The 26,668-nt window shown below is 37.0% G+C and overlaps 1 protein-coding gene across 4 annotated transcripts in view; it reads right to left on the reverse strand.

The window, feature by feature from the left end:
* PPP3CA (protein phosphatase 3 catalytic subunit alpha) overlaps positions 1 to 26,668 on the reverse strand; it is a 302,384-nt gene that overhangs the window by 48,909 nt on the left and 226,807 nt on the right. For all 4 annotated transcript variants that reach the window (XM_082462352.1, XM_082462354.1, XM_082462353.1 and 1 more), the window contains 5 exons: positions 20,685 to 20,796; positions 19,484 to 19,629; positions 16,484 to 16,623; positions 5,147 to 5,224; positions 2,647 to 2,741 (listed from right to left, as the gene is read on the reverse strand). In XM_082462352.1, coding sequence (XP_082318478.1) covers positions 2,647 to 2,741; positions 5,147 to 5,224; positions 16,484 to 16,623; positions 19,484 to 19,629; positions 20,685 to 20,796 — 571 coding nt within the window. The remainder of the gene's footprint in view (positions 1 to 2,646; positions 2,742 to 5,146; positions 5,225 to 16,483; positions 16,624 to 19,483; positions 19,630 to 20,684; positions 20,797 to 26,668) is intronic.

Genomic DNA, 26,668 nt, shown 5'->3' on the forward strand with positions numbered 1-26,668 from the left:
TATCTTTCTTCTTCCTATCAGTTTATCTTCTTCTCTCAGGAGAATTTTTTTCTTTTATGAAAAGGTTCCCAAAATGAAATGCTTCTATCCCCTCCCCGAGAGATTGTGATTTGCCCTAAAGGCAAGAGTGAAAGAAGCACAGAACCTCAAAGATAGCAATGCACTGATGTCTATTGCTTTTTAAGTTCCTGCCTTGTTAAATCAGAACCACAGACAAAGAAGCAATGCACATCTTATTCGAGAAATCTCTATTGGTCTCAAGCAAAACTGCATTGCCTAGCATTGTGATGCATGGAAAAAGGCTAGATCTGTTTTCATGGAGTAAAATCTCAATTTTCCCTTTCTCTTTCTCTCCATTTTTTTTTTTTTCCTGTTTTGAGGGTTTTTTTTTTTAATTTTTAAAAAACTTGTAAGTACAGTACATGCTACTTAGTAATCAGTCTCTGTCAAGAAAATGATTCATTTGGGCACTGCCTTCACTAGGTGTAATGGAAAAAAAGTTTAATGCCATCAAACAACAAAAACATAAGTGTTCATACTTTATATACTTTTGGTAAATAACAGGATCACGGTGGGACATGCAAAACAATATACTGAGTTCTTGCATTTCTTGTAGGTACCACAGGGGAATTTTTGGGACAAGATGGAGAAGCCTTATCCAACCAAAGGGAACTACTTTTTATTGATTTTACACAAGAGGCTTCAAGATTGAGATTTTGTTTGGAGAAGAAAAAAAAAAAAAAAAGGTCTTTGCTGCTTAAAAATAAGAAAGTTGCAAAAACACTGGCCTTGACTTTATTTTTTCCTCTTTCTAATCAAATGTTAACCATTCTTCCATGTCCAGATCATATTTTATCTGAAATAAGGCCTTCTCTGACCATTCTAGAAAAATCACCCCTTGTTGAATGTACTTAGTGTTTGACTCTCTTGGTTCTACTTAATGACACTGTCTTACATTTTCATGAAATCATCCAGATGTCTTGCTTTGTCAACTAGTTGAAAAGCACTTGATATACAGAGACCATGTTTTACTTGATTTTGCGTGCTTCTTGCCGCAGAGAACCAAGGGCAGGTTCTTTTCTTGGAACTAGGCAACAAGAAAAGCGGGACAACTGTCCCTCACACGCTGCCATCCATGGTTGTGGCAGAAACTCTCCGTGCCTACTGATAACCACGCCCCAAGGCCGCAGGGGAGGGTCCCCCAGAGTCAAGATGGCAACGAAACAGACTGTACAGCTAGAGCAAACTCCAGCCAGCAGGGGTCACTCTCTGAGCCATGGGGACAGGGGCTGGACAGTCATATACTGTATCTGTAGGCCAGCGCAGATTCCTCTGGGGAGAGGCAGAGATTGGGAAGTGTGACATGTGGTTTGCCCTTTGGAGCAGCATCCCTGACAGATCCAGAAGGTACGGGCCCCGGTGTCCAGGCCTCAGCAGGAGGTGGGAAAGCGCGAAGCAGGAGATCAGGGTACAGGCAAAGGGAGAGACCCACTTCCCAAGGGGAAAGTGGAATGCAGGCGGGAAACGAAGGTAACAAGCTATTCATAAGGACTGGGGACACCACGCAGGTGCCTGGGAAGGCATCCCGGACACCAGCCTAGGACAGAAAGCCGCCTCTCACCACTCACACAGGCATGGGAATGGCTCCCAATTCCAGGAGATTTCAGACTGGCTCAGAGATAAGGCTGCCTTTTCCTGCCTCTCCTGGCCTATATTTGACCTCACATGTACTATTGGATTGGTTTCTCTCTTTCTGTTTCAGTTCTCTTGATCTCAGAAAGCCACACTCAGAAATGCTGCGTATATACTATCCACACCAATGCCAATGAGGGCTAATGACTGCTTCACACTTTCTCATTCATTCTGCCACACCTCTAACACCTCACATCACTTCCTTCCATAAAGAGATTACCTTTATGAAAGAAAGCAATGTGGCCCCCGCTCCTCCTCTCTTCCCTAGTCAGCAAATAATGCCCTCTCCTTTCCTGGTCTCTCTTTGGGCCACAGGTACAGCGTTGCAGAAAGGAAGTACAGGATGCTGGACCAGATGATGTCGGTCTCATGCCAGTTCATCACTACCTAACTGAGTGACCTTGGGCAAGGCAGTTACCATAGAGACTCACTCTGGGGGGCAAATGATATTTACTTTCAAGTTTAATTCAATTTTTTAAAAAATAAATGAATACGTACCTATCACAAGGTCTGACTCATGGTAGGTGCTCAACAGATGAAAATCTGAATTTGAATTTCAAGCTATAGCTTCTTTTTGCTTATTTTTCACAATCCTTTACATGCGCAGTCACACTATTCTTATTTAAATCCCTATCCTTCTTAAGAAGCATGATTTTGGATTACTTTCAATTATTCTTTCTTTTAAAGCCTGTACCTATCATAACAGTAGCTGTCAACCCTACTTTACATTAGAATCTCCTAGAGAACAATTAAAAAATAGCAGTGCCTGGGTTCCCACCTCTGACCAACTGAATCTGGAACTTTGAAGATAATCACAAAATCTGCATCAAACAATAAATGAAAAAGTAAGGAGAAAAAGAATGACTAAAAATGCTTAATTAAAAGCAACCCAAAAGAGAACTTAGTTATTACACATACTATACAAAACTCCAAGAGGGATTTGAAAACACTCACCTTTGTTATTGTATACATCTAAGTAATTTGGTGCTGAAAAAATTGTAATGAGAGAAGGGAAGCCTGTTGTTTGGCTTTTCCTGTACATGCGGTACCTAAAAACAATAAATACAAGTCAAAACAAGGCTAAGTATGGAAAAAAGATGATATCAAAATAGACATTTAGAAATAGAAAATTAAAGTTAAGTTTTACTATTCAAAGAGAATTCAATTATGGAGGCACTAAAAATTTTCTCTCAGAAGTCTGTTATACACAGACATCAATTCATTTTGGGGGTGACAATTAAAACACACAGTCATTATGTACAATTTCAAAATAGGTCTTTTCTAAGTTTAGCAGACCTGGGGGAGAGTGGAATTCAGTGACAAATCAGAATTCATTTCCACGTTCAACAGAGAGGACAAAGGCTACTTTTTGTACACAGATACCTGTCCGTACCATGTTTTTCAGAAGTTTGCCAATATTTTTAACATAAATAGATTAAATAAGCAGAGCAATATACAAAACTTTACCACTAATAACCAGGCTGATTATTCTATTTGTAACAATATTCTGTTATGGTTATATAAATCCATTTTGCCTAGACCAAGTGATTTGCTTTTCATAGAATGTCTGGTTAAATCTATGGGTTTTACGAGCTGAAATTGTTTCTATTTTAGAATTTTATTTATTACCAATCTCTTCTGGTGTCTATAGGTCAAAGATTATTGTCTCAGCAGGGAAATATTTAGTCAATCAGTAATGAAACCTCTGCAAGATCTTTGGAAATAAATTAACAATCCAGTTACTTTTCTTCCACTGAGACAAAAATAGGACTCTAGTCCTCAAATCAAAAAATACAGGAGATTTGGTTCTTTTCCATCAAGGTGAAAACGTATCTCACGACTTCTATGTGACAGATTTCAGGAATATTAGTTTAGAAAAATTCCTAAAGTTCAAAACAAAATTTTATCATTCCTTGGTTATTCTGCGTCAGTTATTTCTGGCAGACTAATCATGCCTAATTTAGCGGGGTTCTAAACAGGCCTCAAATAGTACCTTTAGATAGATTAAATAACCACCTTAAAATTTATAATTTTACAAATACTTTGATACTACTTTTCCCAAGAGAAAATACCCCCTTAAAAATCTTTTGAAATATTCTAGAAGTATTTATTCTGCTTATGGAACTGAGCTTTGTTGGGGGAATAAATCAGAATGTGAAAGATAGTGACACTCTTAATCTTAGAACCTTGACTTTATAAACTGTGGCTGATTATGCCTACTTGACAACAAATAAAAACAAAGAATCTGGATGACATAATCTCAACTTTCCCCAATGAATCAATCAACTGCTCGTTTTAAACAAATATACTTGTCGATTTTAATCGACACACTTAACCTGTTTTCAAATAAGCAGATGGATTTCAGGTCTATCATGGGATTAAGATAAATCTGCTTAACATGTTCAGTTGGGACAGTCAGCCAAAAAGCAATGGTGACACCACTGCCCTGAAAAGTGAAAAAAATTATTTGAGGGCCTGATTGGCTGGGTATATCAATGGGTTACTGCGAACATCAGCTACAAGAGCACTGAGCACACAGTATTGGATCAGTTCATACTTGCTGATTGATTGCTTGAAAAAAGCTAATTCTGAAAACAACAGGATCTGCCTCGATTCAGAATCATCACAGGTATGGGCTTACTTCAGAATGCAGGCATCTGAATTCCCAATTTCAGTACACAGATTATAAAAATAAATGTTCCTCCTTTTCAGAAAACTTAGAATATGAAGGAATGAGCTTAAGCGTTTGAAGGCAAAACAATGCCTTTCAGTGGAGCTTACTGGGAAGGGTATTGGACTTCAAATCCTACAATTAATTATGCTTACTTCTCCCTATGCCTCTCTCCCAAATGTAGATTTAATGCACCATCAAAGTGCATATCTGATATTTTTTAGATTTCTAAATCCTTAGAATCAGTTTACATTTTTAAAATTTACCAGATATTACAAAATCATGTTATGCATTTGTTAGTTAGAAGATAGGATTTTCCCCATCATTTGAATGTCTCTTGTTTTTGCCCTTTAAAACTTGGGATCAGGAATGATATTCTTTAAACAAGAGTACCACATGCAATATCTGTTAAATACGTATGTGTAATTCTCATCCACATTGCCAACCAAGACTGAAAAGTAGCTGGTAATTTACTCACTTATGGGACAACGGTAAGAGCAGGAATTGAAAGAAATAAAAGGAGGTGGCCTCACAGTGCTTAAGACAGCCAGGTGGAAATTCTACCTCTTCAAGCTAAAAAGGAAAGGACTTTAAAGGGGACGTTACAGCACATCTGCAACCACTTATTCCCCAGGACCCTGCCATATCTGTGTCACCAGAAGGCAAATTTTAGGTCTAATTCCTTGAGGGAGAGAGCTTGGCAAAGGGAACCTCCACTGCCGCGCATATGAGGGACTGACAAAGGGCAATGCATGGTTTTCATAAACCCACAAAACTGCTCACCCTGCGTCTTGGGCTTCATGGGCTCGGAGTATAGATAACAAGTTATTGTGCTGTAAGAATTCACATACAGCCGGGTAACTGCCAGAGACAAAAAGAAAAGAGAAAAGCATCTGTTATGAAATCATCGAGTAGCACATTTATCTATAACATCCAGATTTATGTGATTGGATCAAGTATAATCAAACATACATCATTCATGAAACAAGCCTCTTGGTTCTAAGGACACGTTTTCCCCTGTGGCAGAAAAAGTACCTATAGCTATACTTTTTTTTTTTTTTTTAAGTATAGTTGACTTACAATGTTGTGTTAATTTATGCTGTCCATCAAAGTGATTCAGTTATACATACATATGTACACTATTTTTAATTTTTTTCCATTATGGTTTATCACAGGATATTGAATATAGTTTCCTGTGCTATACAGTAAGACCTTGTTGTTTATCCATTCCATTATAATAGTTTGCATCTGCTTATAGCTGTACTTTTATTTATTTATTTATTTAGGCCACACCGCGTGGCTTGAGGGATCCAGTTCCCTGACGAGGGTTCGAACTCAGGCCCTCTGCAGTGGAAGCGCTGAGTCCTAACCACTGGACCACCAGGGAATTCCCTATAGTTGTACTTTTAAAGGGCTGGAGGTGTGTGAATTGGAAAAAGAATGCTGCCATTATATAACGACACTAGAAAAGTATCCAACTCATAGAGAAAATCAATATTATTAAGTCTACGTCTAAACACAAAGTGAACAGAAGCATAAATATAACATGAGAGTGGAATTTAAAGTATAAATCCCAATTTTCTCAAATACAGCACTATTTGTATTTGGGTGTCTGCTTGAGAGCTTGACAGAAAGGACTGAGCTAGGGAGTGGGAGAGAGTAAGTCTTCTGAGAAGTCAAATTGTCGACTTCTTTATGGGTACATCAACTGATTATATCATTCAAAATCTAAACAGAATTATAAAATTCACAAGATTTAAAAATGTGTACTTTAAATGTGACCAACAGAATTTTATCTTAAGACATTCTTTCCCATGACTTAATAAAAATATCAAATATACAATCAATATGATTTTGTCTGTTAAGAAAGTCTCAAAACCAAAGATGAAAACTTCATTAAAAATGAAATTCAAATTACAAACTAAACTTGAAAGACCTTTTGCAATCACTTTATCTCTGCTCCAAGAATTTTTCATGAGAAAAATGTATATCATAAAAATGAATAAATTTTAGATAGTTCATATCAAAAGACAGCAAACCAATGCTTGTTTAAATATAAACAAGCTACAGATATTCACTAGAACCTAAACTACATATACTATAGGAAACAATTCACAATTATAAAAATAGCTCTTTGGGGAAATAATAATATATGTCACTCAAATAATTTTTAAAAAGAGAAGATGAAAATCATTTCTATGCTACAGATTTTGTAAGAATTCTCTGATTAAGAGGAAAAAAATACCATTAAGATGGCATACCACTGTAGAGATACTGATTATAAAAAGGATTCAGTTCTTTGGCAAAAGTGGGATCTGAAATCAAAAATAGTCTTTGTGCATGTGCAACATGTGCACACATATTTGTGTGCATGTGTGTGCGTGTGCACATGTGTCTTCTAGAATATTCTAGCAATTTGCTAGGGAGAGAGAAAGAGGAGACATCCATGCCACCTTCCCTTCCTAGTGTTCCCAGGTCATCCCAATAAATAAACCACCTAACTGAGGAACATTAGCATGATCTACAAATTGGAGGAGATGGCCCACCCAGAGTGTCTACATGGAAACGTGTCCACATGGTACCTAGATCAAGAGTTGGCCAACATGTGCCGTCAAAGACTTCTGTTCTACTTTGGGAAAAGGTGAGTATATCACCTTTCCAGATCAGTGTGTCAACAAAAGAGACCTTAATTTCAGCGACACTAGTTGGTCTTCAAAAATAGCACATTTGCTTGGTACATATTAGCTACAAGATGCCCAGCCAAAGGGTGACGGAGTAGCAGAGGCACTCAATCAATGTTCCTTCTCTATCTCTTTAAGCAGTGTACTTACATTTCTTGTGCCCTCAAAATGCTTCTTTACAAAGACACTACTGCCTTGTTGTACCACTGTAAGACAGAGGTTGTTTGTCTATGTTTGTCATTTTTTCCCTTGTGCAAATGGCTTGGTTGCTCTTTTTTATCTATTTTTTTCCTTTTAGAAGAAGTTACCTAGTCTTATGAAAACATAATTTTAATATATTTTCTTCATGCTAAATTTGACACCCTTATGTGTTTAAGCTAAGTTTTCCCCCATGGAAATATACATCTTATTTTTAATGGAAATCTGAAGAAGATAAAATTAACCTAGTTAGGTTAATTTGCTAGGTTAATAGCTTTAAGTGAGGAACACTTGCATTATTACTTGGAGCGAATTCATTTTGAAGAAGATTTTTAGAAATGTAAGAGCACGCATACTCAAATACTCCAACTTTCTAAGAATTACAAACATTTTTCTGAATAATAATTTCTTGAACAATATTAGGAAAAAACCCTCTACAACATTTTTATGCTTTTTAATGGAAATGATGATAAACTACAAAGTGTTCAGCTGAAAAGCATTAAAAAAGATACATGTAGAATGGTAGGAAAAGCAGAGTTCAGAACACCTTAACACCACAGAGTTGGAAAATCATTAATTCACCAATAATTTTTTTTTTTTATTTTAATTTTATTTATTTATGGCTGTGTTGGGTCTTCGTTTCTGTGCGAGGGCTTTCTCTAGTTGCGGCAAGTGGGGGCCACTCTTCATTGCGGTGCGCAGGCCTCTCACTATTCGCGGCCTCTCTTGTTGCGGAGCACAGGCTCCAGACTCGCAGGCTCAGCAATTGTGGCTCACGGGCATAGTCGCGCCGCGGCACGTGGGATCTTCCCATACCAGGGCTCGAACCCGTGTCCCCTGCATTGGCAGGCAGATTCTCAACCACTGCGCCACCAGGGAAGCCCCACCAATAATTTATCAAAGGCTAATTGGTGATTTTCTTTCCATTTGTTATGAGACACAGGGAGGGGTGGTATGATAAGTGTAAGGCATGGCTTCTGTCCTGAAGATATAATCTAGGTACCGAGGTAAAACATATTTTTTTAAATTAAAAAAAAACTACATTAAAGATAAAATAGTAAAGTTTTGTAGAGAAATTATAAAGCAAAAAAGAAAGCATGTGGGTCTGAGGAAATCTTTTTGAAAAATATCTATCTTGTAGTAGTTTTTTTTTTTTTTTCCTTTCTCTTTTCATTAATAAGGTGACACTTATTAATAAGGTGACACTTTTCATTAATAAGGTGACACTTCTGAGCCCACCAAGAAGAAAGAGCCTTTCCTCCTCCGGGCTGATCAGCTCAAGCCGGGGCCATGGCCTTCTGAGAAGAGGGCGGGCTGGATCTCAGCCCCACTCATCCCCCTCCACAGGGGTACCCTTGTCAGGCACAATCTAACTGTATGAGTGATTCTGCTGGAACAGTTTTTTTTAACCCTATGTCCTGAACATGTCTTGTAACGACACTTGCTTCAAGGATTGGTGAAGGCCAGTGATGCTTTCAGCTTTGTGATATTCATTTACCAGCATGCGTTGCTGTATTTGGGAAAGAAGCTATTGTAGTCTTTGAAAATGTTGGGTTTTTTCCTATTGGAATATGATTATTCCTTACGCACTAGAAAATGCATCTTCTCTGAGTAGAAAGGGAGGTGGAAATTTCCATGGAATAGTAAGGATCCTTAGATTTGGGTTCTTATTCCACTTCCTTGTGCCTGAATTACCCCATTTGCAAAAATGCAAACGGTATTATTTATTTCATAGAATTGAGATGAAGATTGAATGAAGCAGCAATATATGTAGATGTCTTAGCCCAGTGCCTGGTCCACGGCAGTAGACATTCAGCCACTCCTATCTGTCTCCTCAGCACCACAGTGTGGAGGTAAGAATGCACCACAGGACGGTGAGTCAGCAACCCCAGGTTCCAGCAGTAGCTGTTCCATTTATTAGTTGTGACTTGTGTTAGACCTTAGAGGCAATAACTTATGGGGATTAGCAGACAGGCAAGGGGTTAGAATTCCACCGAAGGAAGGAGAGGAATAGGGAGGAGACGGAGCATGAACAAAGGTAAAGAAAGCAGAAAAGACAAAAATGTGAGAAATGATAGAAAAACTGGCTGGGCATTAGAGCAAATAGCTATTATTAGACTCATTCTATTGCTTCTCTTATTATTTTTGTTTCTTGCTATATTAAACTCTATTCTAGACCTTGAAGTATATCTTGTAGATTTCAGATGCTTTAACCATGATAATAGCCAGCAGGCATTATTAAAATGCCTTTTTATGCTTCTATGCCTTTGCATATACTTTCCCTGAGTTTGTTTGTTCCTCTGCAAAGGCCCACTCTTCTGCGAAGCCTTAGCTAAATTATCACTTGTGAACCCTTCCCTTCAAACCTACCTCACCCTGAGGTGCATAAAATTGCTACATCCACCATGTTCCCGTAACATACGAATCTAATACATCACTTGTCGCACTGTAGTGTAATTTATGTTTATACATCTGCTCTCCAGTAATAGCGAATGCCTTAAGAGACAGACATTGTTTTATTTGCCTTCATATTCTAAATGCTCAGCAGCAATTTGTCAGCTTACTGAAGCTCACACACAACTGTTGGAGGAGCCTCAACAGGGGCAGTTATGCAGGTGCGAGATGCAAAGCGTTTCTCCCTCATTGGCTTCAGCAAAGCAGAGGCAGGCAGCCTGCAATCCGTTGCCAACGGACCAAGAGAAAGCCTCCACCGGCCTCCTTGGTGCCTCACCAACTCTCAGCCTGGTAGTATGCAGGACTTGCCCCCTTGCCCAGCTCCTCCTCTGCTTCTTGGGGCCTAGCAATGGGTTCTTAGCCCTGGGGTGTCCTGGCACTGCCCGGATGCTATCTTTTCCTAGGACTTGCTGTGTTTTTTTTCTTTGCCCCAGGTTCTGCAAACTAATTTCATTTTGCCCACTAGGGATCAAGTCTGGAAGGGCTCCAACTCTTCCAGCCAGAACTTCACCAGAGCATAAGTCCTCACTTGCTCCTGGCTGCCAGCTGCCTCAAGAGCAGTGAGCAATTTTTCTTTTTAAGGCAAACTTTTTACTGAAGTATAACATCTTTACAGAAAATTGCACAAATCAGACGATTACAAGTAGGCACCCTTGTAACTAGCACTAAGATCAAGACAAAGAACATTGCCTGAACTCTTCATATCTCCTTTGAGTCGCTATCACCTCTCGCTAAGGGTGACCACCATCCTGGCTTTTAACCTTATAGACTTGGTTTCTCTAATGCTGTTCTCTTATTTCAATGAAATCACCCAGTATGCACTCTTTAGTGTCTGGTTTCTTCCACTCATCATTATACTTGTGACATTCATCTATGTTGTTCTGCGCAGTTTTTCTCATTCTCATTTGCTGTATATAGCTGCATAAATATACCACAGTTTATTATTCATTCTACTAAATAGACATTTAGGTTGTTTCCATTTCTTGGCTATTATGAATACTGCTGCTATGAACAATCTTGTATATGTCTTTTGGCACACATGTGTACACATTTCTAGTGGATATAAAAATAGGAGTAGAATAGCTTAGTTATATGAAGGTTCAGCTTTAGTGTATACCAAAGCAGCTACCTATAATTTGGGGTTGGGGGTAAAGTGAGACCATTGGGTAGTCATCTTTCTAGGATTCCCAGAGTTTTTATCTTCCTCATATTTTTCACCACTTCCCTGCCTTCAAGAGCCTCCCCCACTGATTCTGGTTGGATCTGTTCTACTCATCCTTTAACACTCAGGTCTAATAACATTTCCACCATGAGTAGTCCCTTAAACCCCATTCATCCTTGTGTGTGTGTGTGAGAGATGACCTCCACATTTATCACAGAACTACTCACCTTGCAATTTATCAGTTTCTATTTATTGGTCTCTGCCACTAGACTGTCATTCCCTCAAAGGCGGGGACTTTGAGTACCTATAAAACCTCACAGAAGGCATATATAGTAGGTGCTCAGCTAATATTTGTTAAATAATTGAATGAATGAATGAATTCTCAAAAGGTTACCCATGAATGGAACAGTGTGAATTGAGGGGAGGGGATAGGAAGGTGCTGTGAAATCAGGTGTGATTTAGACAGGCTAAAAATGAAGATCTTGAACTCAGAGTGGGAGGGAGGGAAGGCAGGATGGTCTAGATGCTGGTTTTATTTTAAAGAAAGGGTCAATAAGACATGATGACTGGTTGGTGGTGATTTCAGCACAAGAAGAAAAAGCAAAGGTGTTTGCTAGTCTGTGTGACTGGGAAAATGAACTGTTAATAGAAACAGAAAAACCAGGAGAAATCTCCAGTGGGAATTAAGCGAGTGGGAAGGTAAATAATAAACCTTTTCAGGCAAGGTGAGTTCAGGATAAGGTGACAACGGAACATTTAAGATAAAAATTCCAGCAGAAAACTAGGCATAGAGAATTCGAGCTCAGGAAAGATAAAGAGACAAAGGGACCAGACATAGATCTGGTAATCTAACCACAGAGTTCAAAGTTTACAGTGAAGCTAAGGGAACAGATGAGGTTCTTGGGAACAGTGTGAAGAAAAAATGTCAAGAGCAGGAGGAAGACAAAGAAAGAGGCAGGAGAAGAGTCAGGGATCTGCCTGATAAGTCAGAGGAGAATCAGGATATGCGGAAAAGGAGGAGCCAGAGCATTTCAAGGTGGAAGGGGTGGACGAGAGTGTCAACTGTAGAAGAGAAGTTGGGCAGCTTGTGAACAGAAGAAAGGCTGCTGATCTGTGATTAAGAGACCAGTAGTGATTTGAGTGAGCTGCCATTTGTAGCTTCAAAAACACGTTTTAAGTGACCGTCAAGATATTCTTCAAACAAATGCTGGAGAGGGTGTGGAGAAAAGGGAACCCTCTTGCACTGTTGGTGGGAATGTAAATTGATACAGCCACTATGGAGAACAGTATTGATGTTCCTTAAAAAACTAAAAATAGAATTACCATATGACCCAGCAATCCCACTACTGGGCATATACCCAGAGAAAACCGTAATTCAAAAAGACACATGCACCCGAATGTTCATTGCAGCACTATTTACAATAGCCAGGTCATGGAAGCAACCTAAATGCCCATCAACAGACGAATGGATAAAGAAGTTGTGGTACATATATACAATGGAATATTACTCAGCCATAAGAAGGAACGAAATTGAGTCATTTGTTGAGACGTGGATGGATCTAGAGACTGTCATACAGAGTGAAGTAAGTCAGAAAGAGAAAAACAAATATCGTATATTAATGCATGTATGTGGAACCTAGAAAAATGGTACAGATGAGCCGGTTTGCAGGGCAGAAGTTGAGACACAGATGTAGAGAACGGACATATGGACACCAAGGGGGGAAAACTGCGGTGGGGTGGGGATGGTGGTGTGCTGAATTGGGCAATTGGAATTGACATGTATACACTGATGTGTATAAAATTGATGCCTAATAAGAACCTGCAGTATAAAAAAACAAACAAACAAAACAACTAATACTAAACTTTCATTGGGTTATGTGTATGGAAATATGTTAATATAAATGTTTCAGACATTACATGAAATTTCTAAAAATCTTATATGTTCTGGTATAATGTTATAAGTCATAATCCTAGTTATTAGTTTAAAATGTGTATCTCAGAAATAACTAATTTTCTTGTCAACTGCATTATTATGAACTTTCATCAAATCTTTAACTGTGGTCATTTTTAAGTCTTTTGTCATTTACAGACAGTTCTGGGTGTACTCTGATGCTTTCGCAAATATGTTCCTATAAAAGGGTTTCATCTTCAAGAAATTCATGGAAAAGACTCTGACAAGTACAGGTTTCTGGTAACTGACTGTACTGCTGAACTGAATGAATAAGCATTTTCAGAACTCTAATGAAAAACTGATGAACTCATAAAAGTGCTAACAAAAGATCAAGATGAAAAAAAAAATTAATTACATGGGACTGAGTGAACTGATGAGGATGAGTATAATTTTTGTGACTTTCTGTCTGAATTAAAAAAAAAAAAAATCCCACAAGGACTCAGAGGCAAAGAATATACAAATCAATTTTCACTGCAAAGTAAAGGAGCTGTTACAGTGGAGGATTACTGGACTGAATGTCAATATTATGACATAGCATGAGTGTGTTTCATGTTTGGTAATTGCAATCATTGTTGCTTTTGTTGTGGTCATCCATGTACAATGCTTGGTGTCAGTCTGTTTATCTCTTGTAAAAATAAAATAAATAAATAAATAAAGTACATGAATATAGAAAAAAAAAAGATATTCTTCAAATCTCAGCATATAGAGGAACTTTAAAATGGCTGGTTTAGGGCTTCCCTGGTGGCACAGTGGTTGAGAGTCTGCCTGCCAAGGCAGGGGACACGGGTTCGAGCCCTGGTCTGGGAAGATTCCCACATGCCGCGGAGCAACTAGGCCCGTGAGCCACAACTACTGAGCCTGCGCGTCTGGAGCCTGTGCTCCGCAACAAGAGAGGCCGCGATAGTGAGAGGCCCGCGCACCGCGATGAAGAGTGGCCCCCGCTTGCCGCAACTAGAGAAAGCCCTCGCAGAGAAACGAAGACCCAACACAGCCAAAAATAAATAAATAATACATAAATTTATTAAAAAAAAAAAAAAAAAGGTCTGGTTTAACTCACTTCTTCTGAAGCAAGGTATACCTAGAACACAAAGCTTACAGGATGCCTCCAAGGTAAACAGCCTAAAGCACCAAATCTGGCCGACAGTTTCATTTGGTCTCCGTGAAAATGAAATTTTACCTCTGATTTGTCACGATCCTCACGAACCTTTATACTCTAATGCGTGGCTGCTTCAAGCATCTTAGTTACTTGAACATTATAGGCAGTGAGTATGCAAACTCTGGTCTAAGGTTCTAAAGATGATGGTAGCACTGGGGCAAAAGCAGAGTTCTTATGGATTCCTTCCTCTCTGTTACATGGACTGTCTTCTATAACCCATGAGCAGCACTGGAAAATTCTTACAGATGCATCTGTCTGTGTAACTTCATTTTATTTAAATCACGGCCCAGGTAATACATTAGATCACGGATAGGGTGGCAGAGCAAATTAAATATACAAACTCAGACACACGTGAAATAAAACTGGGAGTTGTGGATCAAACTAATTGCCAATAACTCAAATAGGTAATTGTCACCAAGTTCTTCTACCAATTTTATTGTTCCTTTGTGCCCCTCTAGATCAGCTTTATAAACCAGGACCACAGAGGATGCCTTGACACCTTCAAGATGGCACTGAAGACAAAAGAATCAAAAAGCTCTAGGAGAATGTGTGAGTCATTTTTCTCTTCAGATAAAACAATCCACACTGCTCTGCCATTTCTCAGAGTACATAGGCTGTAGATTTTGACAGTCAGCATTTCTCATGGCTAGCGATCATTATCTCATAAGAACCTCTAATGAGAGGAGTTAAATAATAATTTTGTTGAGAACAAAAGTGTGAAAAAACACGCACAATCCTCCCATTATCTAGTTGATGGACTTTATGTCTGATGGAAACACATCTGTGTCTATATTCACAAAACAAAAAAATACCATAACTTTATATAAGTTCAGTACAGGACTTTATTTAGAATATATGTGAACAGCTGACTCAGAAAACTAATAGAGGAATGTTATACTATGAATTAAAAAAAGATTAATGCAATATGGCTTAATATCAAAATCAAGAGGTTTATCTTTTGTTTGATATTGCATTATTGAAGCACAACTCAGTGGTATCAAATAAGTAATTTAAACATTCCTGGTATAATTAGGGATTTAACACCAGATTTGAAAACTTGAACACCTGGCTTTGATATATTTCAACAATACAACTTTTCACTAAAAGTTGGAATGTCTTTAATAAAAGACTACTCTCCAATTAACTAATTACTGAAAAGAAACCTTAGGCTTTTCAGAAATACTACACCATGACTCTTTATTTTAGCCAAAATTTCCAAAACATAGAAATGAATTGTAAACTTTCTGATAAATAAGCTTGGAACAAACCTCTTTCTTAATATTTAAAACAAAAACCATTCTTTGAATGATGCTTTACAGTGTACAAGACTTTCTGTTTGCAAGCTTCAATTTCTCAATCACATCAAGAGATAAATAAAAGGAAACTTTTTCCCCCCATAAGGGAAACAATGTATGGAACAAAATTTTCCACCAAAATGTTCCAGAATAAACTCTGATCAATGTTATGCAGCAGGATGATATCTGCTTACTCTAGAGATGAAAGATATGTGGTTGGATGCATTTTACAGAGTTCTTCCAGCCTGGTCATTAGCTTGGCTGCCAGGGCAGGAATTGAGTGTAAACTTCAGTGAACATCAGGTATGATTTTTCAGTTTTTTTTAAAAAAAAGACTATGTATTCTAGAACTTAAATTCTCAACTTCTCCATAATCTCTTTTGCACTTTCATTCTGGCCACTTTCACATCAAACTATATGTCTGATAAGGGAACCTAGTGCAACTGGCGGTAATAAAATGCAGTAGGCTAAAATTGAGGTAACTAAGATGTCAGGAAAATCGTGAGGATATGCAAAAACCCAACTGCATTGTTGATTTCTTCCTGAAGTGCTCTGAAATGTTATGGGGGTGGTAATGTTTCCAAATCTCCATACATTTGCAAATATAAACATTACTATAAAAATTCTGTCAACATGGCTTGTCAAAGTGCTAAGAATAAATTTACTACAGTACCTATATACTGGGTTGCTGCTAATTTTAATTTACTCAGGAAGTCCAATGAACTTAAGAAAATTTAAGAATAACTTGAAAATAATGAAATTGTTTTTCTGATTTAAGTTATGAAAACTGGTAAAAAGAATTTTAAGTAATGACATAATTGAATGAAGAAAAAAGAAAATCAAGGCTGGCACTGGATTTTTTCCCTACAGTTCCTGAAACAGAATGAATCTTCTGCTAAACCCTACTACCTTCTTCAGCTGCTTTGCCATGCTGAAGCCACTTGCCGCTTTTATGCCTTTTCTATTCTTCACAGATATTATATCTATATGTCTACATAGATACATTCATTTATCTCTCTATCTGCTTATTTATTTATATTTTTATTCTCCAAGGGCTAAGAACCCATTTGAACCAGGCTATCAAAGTGAACCTTTCATTTGTACTTGCTTCCTAGAAACGTTACATGCACATAATAACTAAATCAAATACATGGATTGATCAATAACAACAGTTAACGAATGTCACGTGCTCCAAGAGGCGAGCTGGAGCTCTCCGTCCTCACCTGTAGAAGTATGAACATCCCCTGACTGTGTTGTGAGTGAAATGTTCCTGAGTCTTCTCATTTCCAAAATCTTCCAGGGGGTCTGACCACAGGATATCACACATAGGTCCATAAGCGGGTGGTTCTTTGAATCGGTCTAACTAAGAAAAATAGAAGACAGAGAACAAAATACTCATCTTTGGAAAGTTGGAATTCAGAAATAGAAGAAACCAGCATTTTGCAGTACCCACGTTTGCTCCCCAGCCACAGTGCAGCGTGAACTGCCCCCTACCTCTCTCCTGATCTGTGCTCCTTCCTCCCCACTCTTCTACTCTTCACCTTTCTCGAACTTTCCTTCCTTCTTCCCCCTGACACTCATTTATTATCTGCCTTCAGCTCACCCTTTGCTTCCCTCTTGCCTCTTTAATTCCCACTCTTTACTCTGTTTCTCCTCTCTCCTGGTTTCCTCTCCATCTTTCTCTCCTTTTTATTGTATCCAGCCTAGTGTTTTAGTTATTACCAATTGAGGTGACTCTGTGTTTCATTTCTTGAGGAGAAGCTTTTATTTTATTTTATCTTTGGGGAAATTTCTCTTACTGCCTCCATTAAACTGTGATTTAGAAATCAGGATGGGGAACAACTTACGGTGTTTATATTCAACACTATAATTTTGAGAACAGACGGCTTTCATTTTAAGAGTAGCTACTTGCTATATGACATTTTGGATAGTCACTCATTAGCGGATATCTAAGTTTCTAATTAAAGTCCAAGATGATTGGAGTCATTTTACTGGGTACAAATCAATCTTAATAATAAGCAGTAAAATGAGCTCCAATTTAGCTGGTCATTCTTCAGCTCACAGTTCTAAGCCTTAGAGTTTTACCTTAAGTCCTCATATGAAATCCATTTTCCAATTTTCCAGCTATAGATGTTTAGCAAAGTCATATTTCAATTTAAAATGGTACATTTAGAAGCTATGAGCAATACAATAACTGGAAATGACACTTCACCAACAATTTTATGACACTGTCACCTTCTTATAGTTTATCCTGATTTGACTACAATTAAAGGATCTTGGGTGAAGTTAGCACATATTATGGAATCTCTTGAAAAAAAGCATAAAACAGCTATGAAAACCCATTAAGAACCAATATTCTTCATTTTCAATACTTTAATATTTTAAAAAACCCCATAGGGACAGGTGAATATGTAAGGTGGACAGCCTATCAAATTCTCTCTTTTTCTGAGACATAAAAGGCGATGTAAATAATGGTTTTGCTACATACCATTTTTTACTAATATCTAAAAATGAACGAAGCAATATTTCACTTTTTCAACACCCAATGAAAAACTTCAATAAGATAAGACCCTCTATATTTCAACCATTATACTATACATAAAATATTCATTGCAAACTTAAGACTTAAGATATTTAAATAATTTATGCTTTTGGAACAATTCATACAAGAAAAATAATGCTTGTCCATAAAAATACAGAATTTCTTTCTGAGAAGCAAGAACTGATTATTTGGGATAGAACAGTAGAGGAGGGGAGACTTCCTGATTAACGTGAATTCCCAGCTTGAGCTTTGGTAAGGCAACCAGAATATAGAATTTATTCTGGAAAAGTTATAAAATGCATTCTGAAATTAATACCATCTACTGTGAAAATAAACAACTCTGAAGTTAATTAAAGTAAGTGTGGTGGAAACTCTGGCATATGGCAGACACAAACATAAAAATCACTTTACGGCTCAGTCCAAAGTGTAATGACAAATACGAAAATTGAACATAATATCTGAAACATGCCAGAAACAAAGTCCTAGGGATAGCAAAGCATATTTTGAAAATCTACATAATTTATGATAAGAAGTTTAGTTACTGATTTCAGGAGTCCATCAGACTGTAGAAGAATCAAGTGGTTACATTCATGCAGAAAGTGAACCACTCTATACTTGAACTCCATGACTACACTTCAGTGTCCTGTCTCTACAGAACTTGAAATATAGAGCAAATATCAATCCTCTGTGTGCCACAGAACACCAGAAGCAGATGTGTAATGGTGTCTTATAATGAAGGACACAAATACACAGAGCAGGAAACAAAGGTTTATTTAATGTATTTTTGTTTAATTTTAAAAATAAAAACCATGAATTTCCTTTCTAACAGGAAAGTAAATACAATATTATTTTTACATTTGAAGACTTGGACCTTAATGATAGAGTATTCAGATAGAATTTGAATGTTTTACTTACCAAAATATAGTTTTTCTTTAAAAACCAATGAAATTTTCGAAGAATATTGAGCATAATCAAAGAAATAAAAGACTGTCTCTTCCACTACATAAAACTATCCTACACTACATTTTCTTGTGAAAGAGATATTCCCACATTCAATCTAACTCATCTTTTTGCTGGCCAAAACAACAGTAAGATCTAATGTTAAATTAAGTAGAAAAATACCTCTTTAAAAAAATTAACTGTTTTTCACCTTGCCACTCAGTACAATCAATAGAATAGCATCATAGCCTTTGTTAGGTTGTTACTTTAAAATTTTAAGCCGTGAAAATAGTTAGATTTTTAAAAAAATGCTAATATGGACACATTTTATAGGTCAAGTTGTGATATTTTTCCAAGAGGAAAGCAACATCTTTTAACTGTAATATACCATGAATATACAATGCGTTGTTTGAAACAAGCCAAGGGGAAATGAAAAGGTATATATATATATATATATATATATATATATATATATATATATATATATTTTTTTTAGTGACCAAATATTTAGTATTTCTAATGACACATCACACGGTAAAATGAACCTTGAGGTTTTATAGATGAAAACTCTTCCAAGTATAAATATATGTTTCTTTCTAGATTAAAAAAAAAAAGATTCATGACCACTTTAAATCATTTTAATTCAGAAGTATCAAGTTAGTGATAAAGGCAGGGAAATTAATGCCTTGCATTTATTACTGAAGGACATCAAATGGTAGACTTGGAAAATAACAGAACTTACTTTTCTGATATCATCTAAGGTGTTAATCTCTGGAGACAAACCGCCGTGTACACATAGGAACTGCTGGTTCATCAGGGCAGCCAGGGGCAGGCAGTCAAAGGCATCCATGCAGGCATCATATACGCGTTCTGAATACTTTATTTTACCTTTAATATATGATTAAAAACCAACTACTTACTCTTATGATTTCATAGGTAGGATTTGGTTCATAAAAATAGGGTTTTTAAAAAAAATGTTTTCTTGCCGGAATCATATTAGCATATAACTACACATACAAAGTTCCAAATGTGATTAAAAAAGACTTTTTAAAGTTATATATTAATCTTTATATCTACTATTTTTAATTTTTGTTGTTCTTCCATACTTGACAGTTTTTAGTAACTTTTTGTGTAACAGAGGTGAGAACTTTTGTATACATACATCCCTGCTAGTTATCTGCAGATGTGTATTAAAAAAAAAAACAAAAAAAACACAGCAACTAGGAGACCAACAGAAGAGGACACAAAACTGGCTGATTCTCCTGAATGTTCTTGTAGAAAAGCAGATTGCAAGAAAGTTTCCAAAGTTGTTTCTAAATCACTGCACATTACTTTTCCTTTATTGACTTCTATCTAATGTTTTGAGAGAAGTCTCTATGCTCCATTGAAATAGGACTAAATGACAAAGAGAAATTTAAACTTCCAAGGACAATGAGGAAAATTAAGAGAGGAGGAAAATGAAATTTATAGGAAGTACTCCTCACTCTTAGCATTTATTTCTAAAGGAAGAAGTCGTCTTTAATTTTGTAAAATCCACTCAAGGCTGGTACATCTCCTGGGTCCAGAAAGAGAGGCTCAATGTTGAATCTGCCCTCCATTTGTTTTTATTGAGTGATCTGAGGTTAAAGAGTAGGATTATCCTGAACAGCAGTCTTCTGGCTATTTTAAAAAATAATTTCATCACTTGTTGCTTAGGCTAAATCACATCAAATATTAATTCGAATTTTTATATCACTTTATAAAAAAATTATAATTTAAAAAGAAATTCTGAATTCTCGTAACTGACCATGCTCAGAAAGTAATATGGAATGACATAATATAGTATCATTGTTTGAATTTTTGACTTTTAAGCAAGGGATCATATTGTAATACGCTCTTTGTATGGATTAAAATCATTATTTAGCACATACGATGTTAAATGAAGAAGCCTGAAGTATACTTACATTCTTGTTTAAATGTGAAATACTCTGTTAGATGTCTACATTCATGATTTCCACGAAGTAAAAACAGTGTTTTGGGGTAAAGAATTTTCAAAGCCCACAAATACAGCACACACTGAGAAAGAAAAAAAGAATAATATAAAAATAAATATTTTCCATTATACTTACACGTACCTTGGCTGACATATCAGGAAGACACGAACCAAATGCACTACTGTGACCAAAAGTCCCCAAAAGGCTAGGTCTTTTTTATGGAAGATATTGAAAATCAAACAGAAAACATTACTTTGGTACAGAGCCAAGGTTCATCTATACTAAAGTATAAACATTGCACTGGAGATCTAGACACCACACGAAAACAATGGACTGCATAGAGTTTATTGGGAAAAGCCCGAATGAAAATATACTAAAAATGAAAATATACTTGTGTCAAAGTATGAGAAGAAATGTGATGGACAATTAATAAATAAAATAAAGTCACCTCTTTATAAAGGTAATTATTTTGTAAAAATTAGGTAAAAGAAATGGGAGAATTAGAAAGGAAAGGCACCACAAAATTTGGAAGCAAACATTGACAAGCTCAGGCTGACTTGGATTGTATCTATTTCCTTTTTTATTTATTTATTTATTTTATTTTTTAAATTTTTGGCTGCTTTGGGTCTTCATTGCTGCGCGTGGGCTTTCTCTAGTTGCGGCGAGCGGGGGCTACTCTTCGTTGTGGTGCACGTGCTTCTCACTGCCGTGGCTTCTCTTGTTGCGGAGCATGGGCTCTAAGCTCGCGGGCTCAGTAGTTGTGACACACGGGCTTAGCTGCTCCACGGCATGTGGGGTCTTCCCGGACCATGGCTCGAACCCGTATCCCCTGCATTGGCAGGCGGATTCTTAACCACTGCGCCACCAGGGAAGTCCCTGTATCTATTTTCCATTATGCTCTCTCCTTCACTACTCTTCTCTCCCATTATCTTGTCTCTTACTTCAGTGCCTTTGGTGTTTAAAGCCTTGAGCTTTTTGTTTTACACATAGTTGTAAATAAACTGAAGGCCAGGGAATCTCACTACACATGCTGCTGATAGCTAGGGGAAACATTTCATATACCTTAAAATTCTCAAATTAATTACTCGGGTATTACAGTTTGCATAAAAATGAGGGCCAAGTATAAATTCACCAGGCTTGGAATCAACCGACACTGACACAGTCTTCCTGGAGTGTGAATTAAGATAACTGGGATACTCAAGTATTAACATCAATTTCATTATCCTCAAATAGCATTCATTAAAAATCCGCAGGGAAGAGGAGAGCACACTGAAGACAAGTATGCTTTTTTATCCTCATGAACTTTATTCTGAAAATGAAGCTAAGACGTTAGAGAACCAGAAAAATATTGAGACAAGAGTCTGATTCTGGTTATTGAAATCTAAAACCAAAACTGAAACAATATTTACGTTTTAATAATGAGTTTTCCAACATATAGTAAGTATGCCGGATAATCTCCACAGGGAAAAGCTACTGGCAATTCATTTGTGGTGCCACCTGTGAACAATAATCATCTCTGTCAGCTCATGGGATAATTTCTTAAATGAGTGGAAATAAATGTTTGAATATATAGCCCAAGTTTTGAAGAAAATACTAATTATCAGAAAAAATTACTGAGTTGTTCAAGCAAGATACTGCCCCTCACTGTAATTATGATTGGATAAACAAAAAATAATTAGCTGATATCAAATTTTACATATATATGTTACATTAGTTAATTTTATAATTACCATTTTCTGCTTAAACTTATTACCTAAAGTTCATGTGAAAGATGATAGTACTATTTCTGAGAAGTTGACCAACTGGCCTATATTGAAGGATTATGATCTGTTGATACGTGTACGTGGCTCAATGAGTCTCTGATTGCTATGTATCAGGTTTAGAGGTGCACTTACAATGTTCTAGTAAAAGGAGTGTGTATTATTCAAGCTTGTCTCACATTTCAGAGATGATATTTGTACACTGTTATTAATGTCAATGAGAGAACTATTCTCAATTTAAAACTTATAAGATTTTATCATATGTATGTTTTGTTTATATATTATAAATAATTTAAAATTATAAATTTAAAATATAAATTAAATTATAAATTATATAAAAAATATTTTTCCAAATAGTTTGTTAACATTGGATGTTTGATTTGGAATAGGAATGGGATGGGTATGTGAAGTTTTTTAAAAATTATATTTACTTGTTGAAAGTGTTGTATTTAACGCATACATTGGGGGAGAGAACACGTGTTTTGGCTACACTGTAGTTACTTTTTAAAAAGGTTTTCTTTGTTTCTTGTTTTCACTAATGTATAACTTATATCCAGTGAAATGTATCTATCTTAAAGGTACTGGTCAATGAATTTCTGCATATGTATATTCCCATGAAACCGCTGCCCAGATTCAGTTACATTTCAGCACCCAGATGGCTCCCTTGTGCCCCCTCCCAATCAATGTCCTTTGGAAAATGTTACCACAATTCCAAACTCTTTAGATTAGTTTTGCCTGTAACAATTTATTTTAAAGCAAAGCTATAATCTCTCCAACAAACATCTAAAATGCAATTTTTTAACCCCACTCAAATACTACTAGAGGAATCACATTCTAGGGCCCATATTTTCTTTTTATGCCATCTGTTAAAGATCCTGTCTTGACATTAGCACATGGCTTTATCACCTCTAGTCTTGATGACTATAGCTCTTTCATAACTGAAACCTCAAAGGTTCTGTGGTATCCTTATCATACCTATTTACCTTTTAAATGATTCAGTACACATTTCATGTCCCTTATTATGTAATGGATGTAAAGCACCCCTGCATGTAGCAGGAGTTTAGGAAATATGAGCCTCTTTCCTGTAAATGAGAAGGAAGGCAGTCAGAAAGGAGGGGGAAGTAGACAGAGATTGGGGGAGACAGAGAAAGAAAGAGAGAAAGAGAGAGAGAGAGATGACAGAGAAAAAGGAAGGGAGGGAGGAGGAAAGAAAAGTCAAGACAAGACAAGACTAGGGAAAAGAAAACTCAATTTCCAAATTCTTGGCTCAGAGCACCGTAAAAATAAGAATCCGCTTTCCACATTTTATTTCCCTCTCCCCTGTGGCAAGAATAAAATATCTTCCCAAACACTGAATAAAACCACACATGCAGCCAATATGGAAGAAGTGGCACGGTAAATGACAGGCAAGCGTGGACTCGGGAGGGGAGCCCCGCGAGCTTCTCCCTCAACATCTGGCGGGAGAGCTCTGCCAAGCACAACACTGTCCTGCTGGTAACTATTTTGCCATCTAAAGTTCTAACATTCTGGAGAGCTAAAGATCTTGGACAAAATTATAACCTGATATTCTTTTAAAAAAGAAAAGTCTCGCGTAAAAAAAATTATCCCATTTAATGAACAATGAAAAGAAAAATTAAATAATTGGTTATTTTTGTCCATGGGGTTTTAGATGGCTAATGTGAATAAAATTTTCCCTGGATTAATTGGTTGAAGTAGAAATAGAGAGGCAAGTTCCATTGGCTTTTTTGCAGGGTGAGATGTAAATTAATTGCACTAATCACTTTCAACTGGACCTCGACTATCTTTGCAGTCATACTCTAAATAATTAAACGGATATTTACAATCTAAAATTAGTTTGGTTTAGTCAATATGAAAGATCGAGCATCCTGTATCTTTTTATTAATTTTTTATCGCAGACATAGTTTTCTCTTATTTAGCTTCCCCAATGAAGCAGCACTAAGGATATCATTTTCTTCGTTAGTTTAATTGGCTCATTGATAATAGCAGTGCAGTTCTTTACTTTGTAATTTATGCCTCTTAATGACGTGTATTCTTAAAAACCTGTATAGGGGAGTAAAGAAGGATGTAAAAGAGGAAGCAAGGAAGTAAAAAACACATATATACAGCTTCAGATATATATCAAGCAGCTCCCTAAAATAACTATACATGCTGTGAAACATTCTAATCAAAAGTGCTGTCTCTCAGTCACAGGACAGTAAAGTGAGGGATATGCATTGGCTGGGAAAAGATCCAAACTCCTGAAAAAATGTCAAACGCTGCTTCTCTAAGACATCATTTGCCTGGTCTGACAAGCACACAGAGAAGCAGCGGTGGGACTATCAATGCGCTATACGGACGACTGGCTGCAGGGAGACAGCCAGACAATTTCTTCCTCATGTCTGTGGCATCACTCCGTCACCTAACATTGCTTTGCTTGTTATTCTCATGCAGAGGCATGGAACACTGCCTGACGTGCTGTGGTTCATTCTAGTCTATGAGTTTACAGCTAATAAACACAACTACTCTTCCTGCTTAAAGGTGTTTGAGGCCTGGGCTGAGATCTAGTCGTTGGTGCAGGGGCACAGCTCTCTAAGCTCAAGGCAATGTCTTGCAGGGCAGAATGGCTAGAAAGGGAGCCCAAGGAAGTGAATAGAAGAAAGAAACAGTTGTGTGTGCCTTTGTTTGCAATTCTGAGTTTTTCCCTGCATTCTCAGAGAAACACACTCAGACACGAAACTGTCAATATATATATATACACATAGCCTTGATCAAAGAGTTTAGGTAGCATAATGCCATCATGAAAAAGAGGATGGTATTTGGTGTAAGGCAAATCATTATCCCAGGCAAAATTATCTCTTACATCACTACTCAAAAGCTTGTTTGCTTCATTTGGGCTAACTTTGTGGGGAACGATTTCTAATCTTGGCAAAAGAAGATGGGGGGAAAGGTGGGGAGGGAGTGTATAAAATGAACTCCATGTACTGCCCAGAGCACACTACCCAGTGCCTGTAAATACTACCCAGCTGAGACTGTATGAAATCTGAACCTATCCTTCAAAGCTGATTTCGTAAAAATTAAACTTAACTGCTCCTCTTTGCCCAGAGAATAGCCAAACGAGAAGACCTGCCGTGGAACTCTGAATTATTGAGATGAATCAGGAAGCCTGTTAGGATAGTACACGCTGGAAAACTGAGCTCTCATTTTAGGATTTATCTTAAACTAACAGGATACTCAAAGAGCATATTTTATATTTAATGTTTTGCCCTTCAGATTATATAATATACAAAGAGTTATTACATATATTACATATTATATAATGTGTAATATAATATATATATTATATACAAAGAGTGTGTATCAGTGCCTGCATCACTGATGTGTGCATTTTTTGTGGTTCGTTTAGTGAGTATATGGCCAAGGCATGGGATGTAGTGGAAAGAGCACAGACTTTGCATCCCGGCACTGCCATTTACTATGTGTGTGACTCTCTCTGAGCCTTGGTTTCTGCATGCTGAAAAGAAAGACATTTACATGTTCCTTGCAGAGCTGTGAGGAATAAATGAGATCATTTATACTAGGCAAACAATACCATTTCCAGCTTGCAAACAATGTCAGCTTCCTTAATCCACAGTACAAAGCCTCACAGTATCTTCAGTAAGTATATTTTATATAAATATCAGTTCTATTTTAAATAGGCTGATATCACTGAGCCATTCTCAAACCCCTCAAAGGTCACAGTCTAATCAAAATGGATCATTTTTACTTCTGAGGCCATCAAGCTTTTGTCATTTCTGTGTGTATGTGGCAAGTCCCCGGGGCTATACTCCCAGACTTCTGGAGGTGAATTAAAGAGCTGTTTTTGAAGATGGGGACTCTGATATATGCATCTCAGAACTTTTAAATGTCCTGTGATACATACACTCGATATTTCACCAACATTTGGTTTCAGACTTTGATTCTTTGCTTGAATTGCAGAAGGTACATATTACATAAACTACCACAACTTTCATAGTTCAAAAATCTAGATTAATTGTAGACTAAAATAAAAATCTACTGAGGAACCAGTGATTACTGCTTCTCAACTTCTTTAAGGAAACAGTTCTAAAAAGCTCTAATTAGAGAGAGTTTGGGAAATTTCAAAAGGTTTGAGGCCAGAGATTCAGAAGCCTGAACTCTTCTCGCAAAAAAATCAAA

This window comes from Balaenoptera physalus (genome assembly GCF_965194825.1).
Source record: "Balaenoptera physalus genome assembly, chromosome: 5".
Lineage (NCBI taxonomy): Eukaryota > Metazoa > Chordata > Mammalia > Artiodactyla > Balaenopteridae > Balaenoptera > Balaenoptera physalus.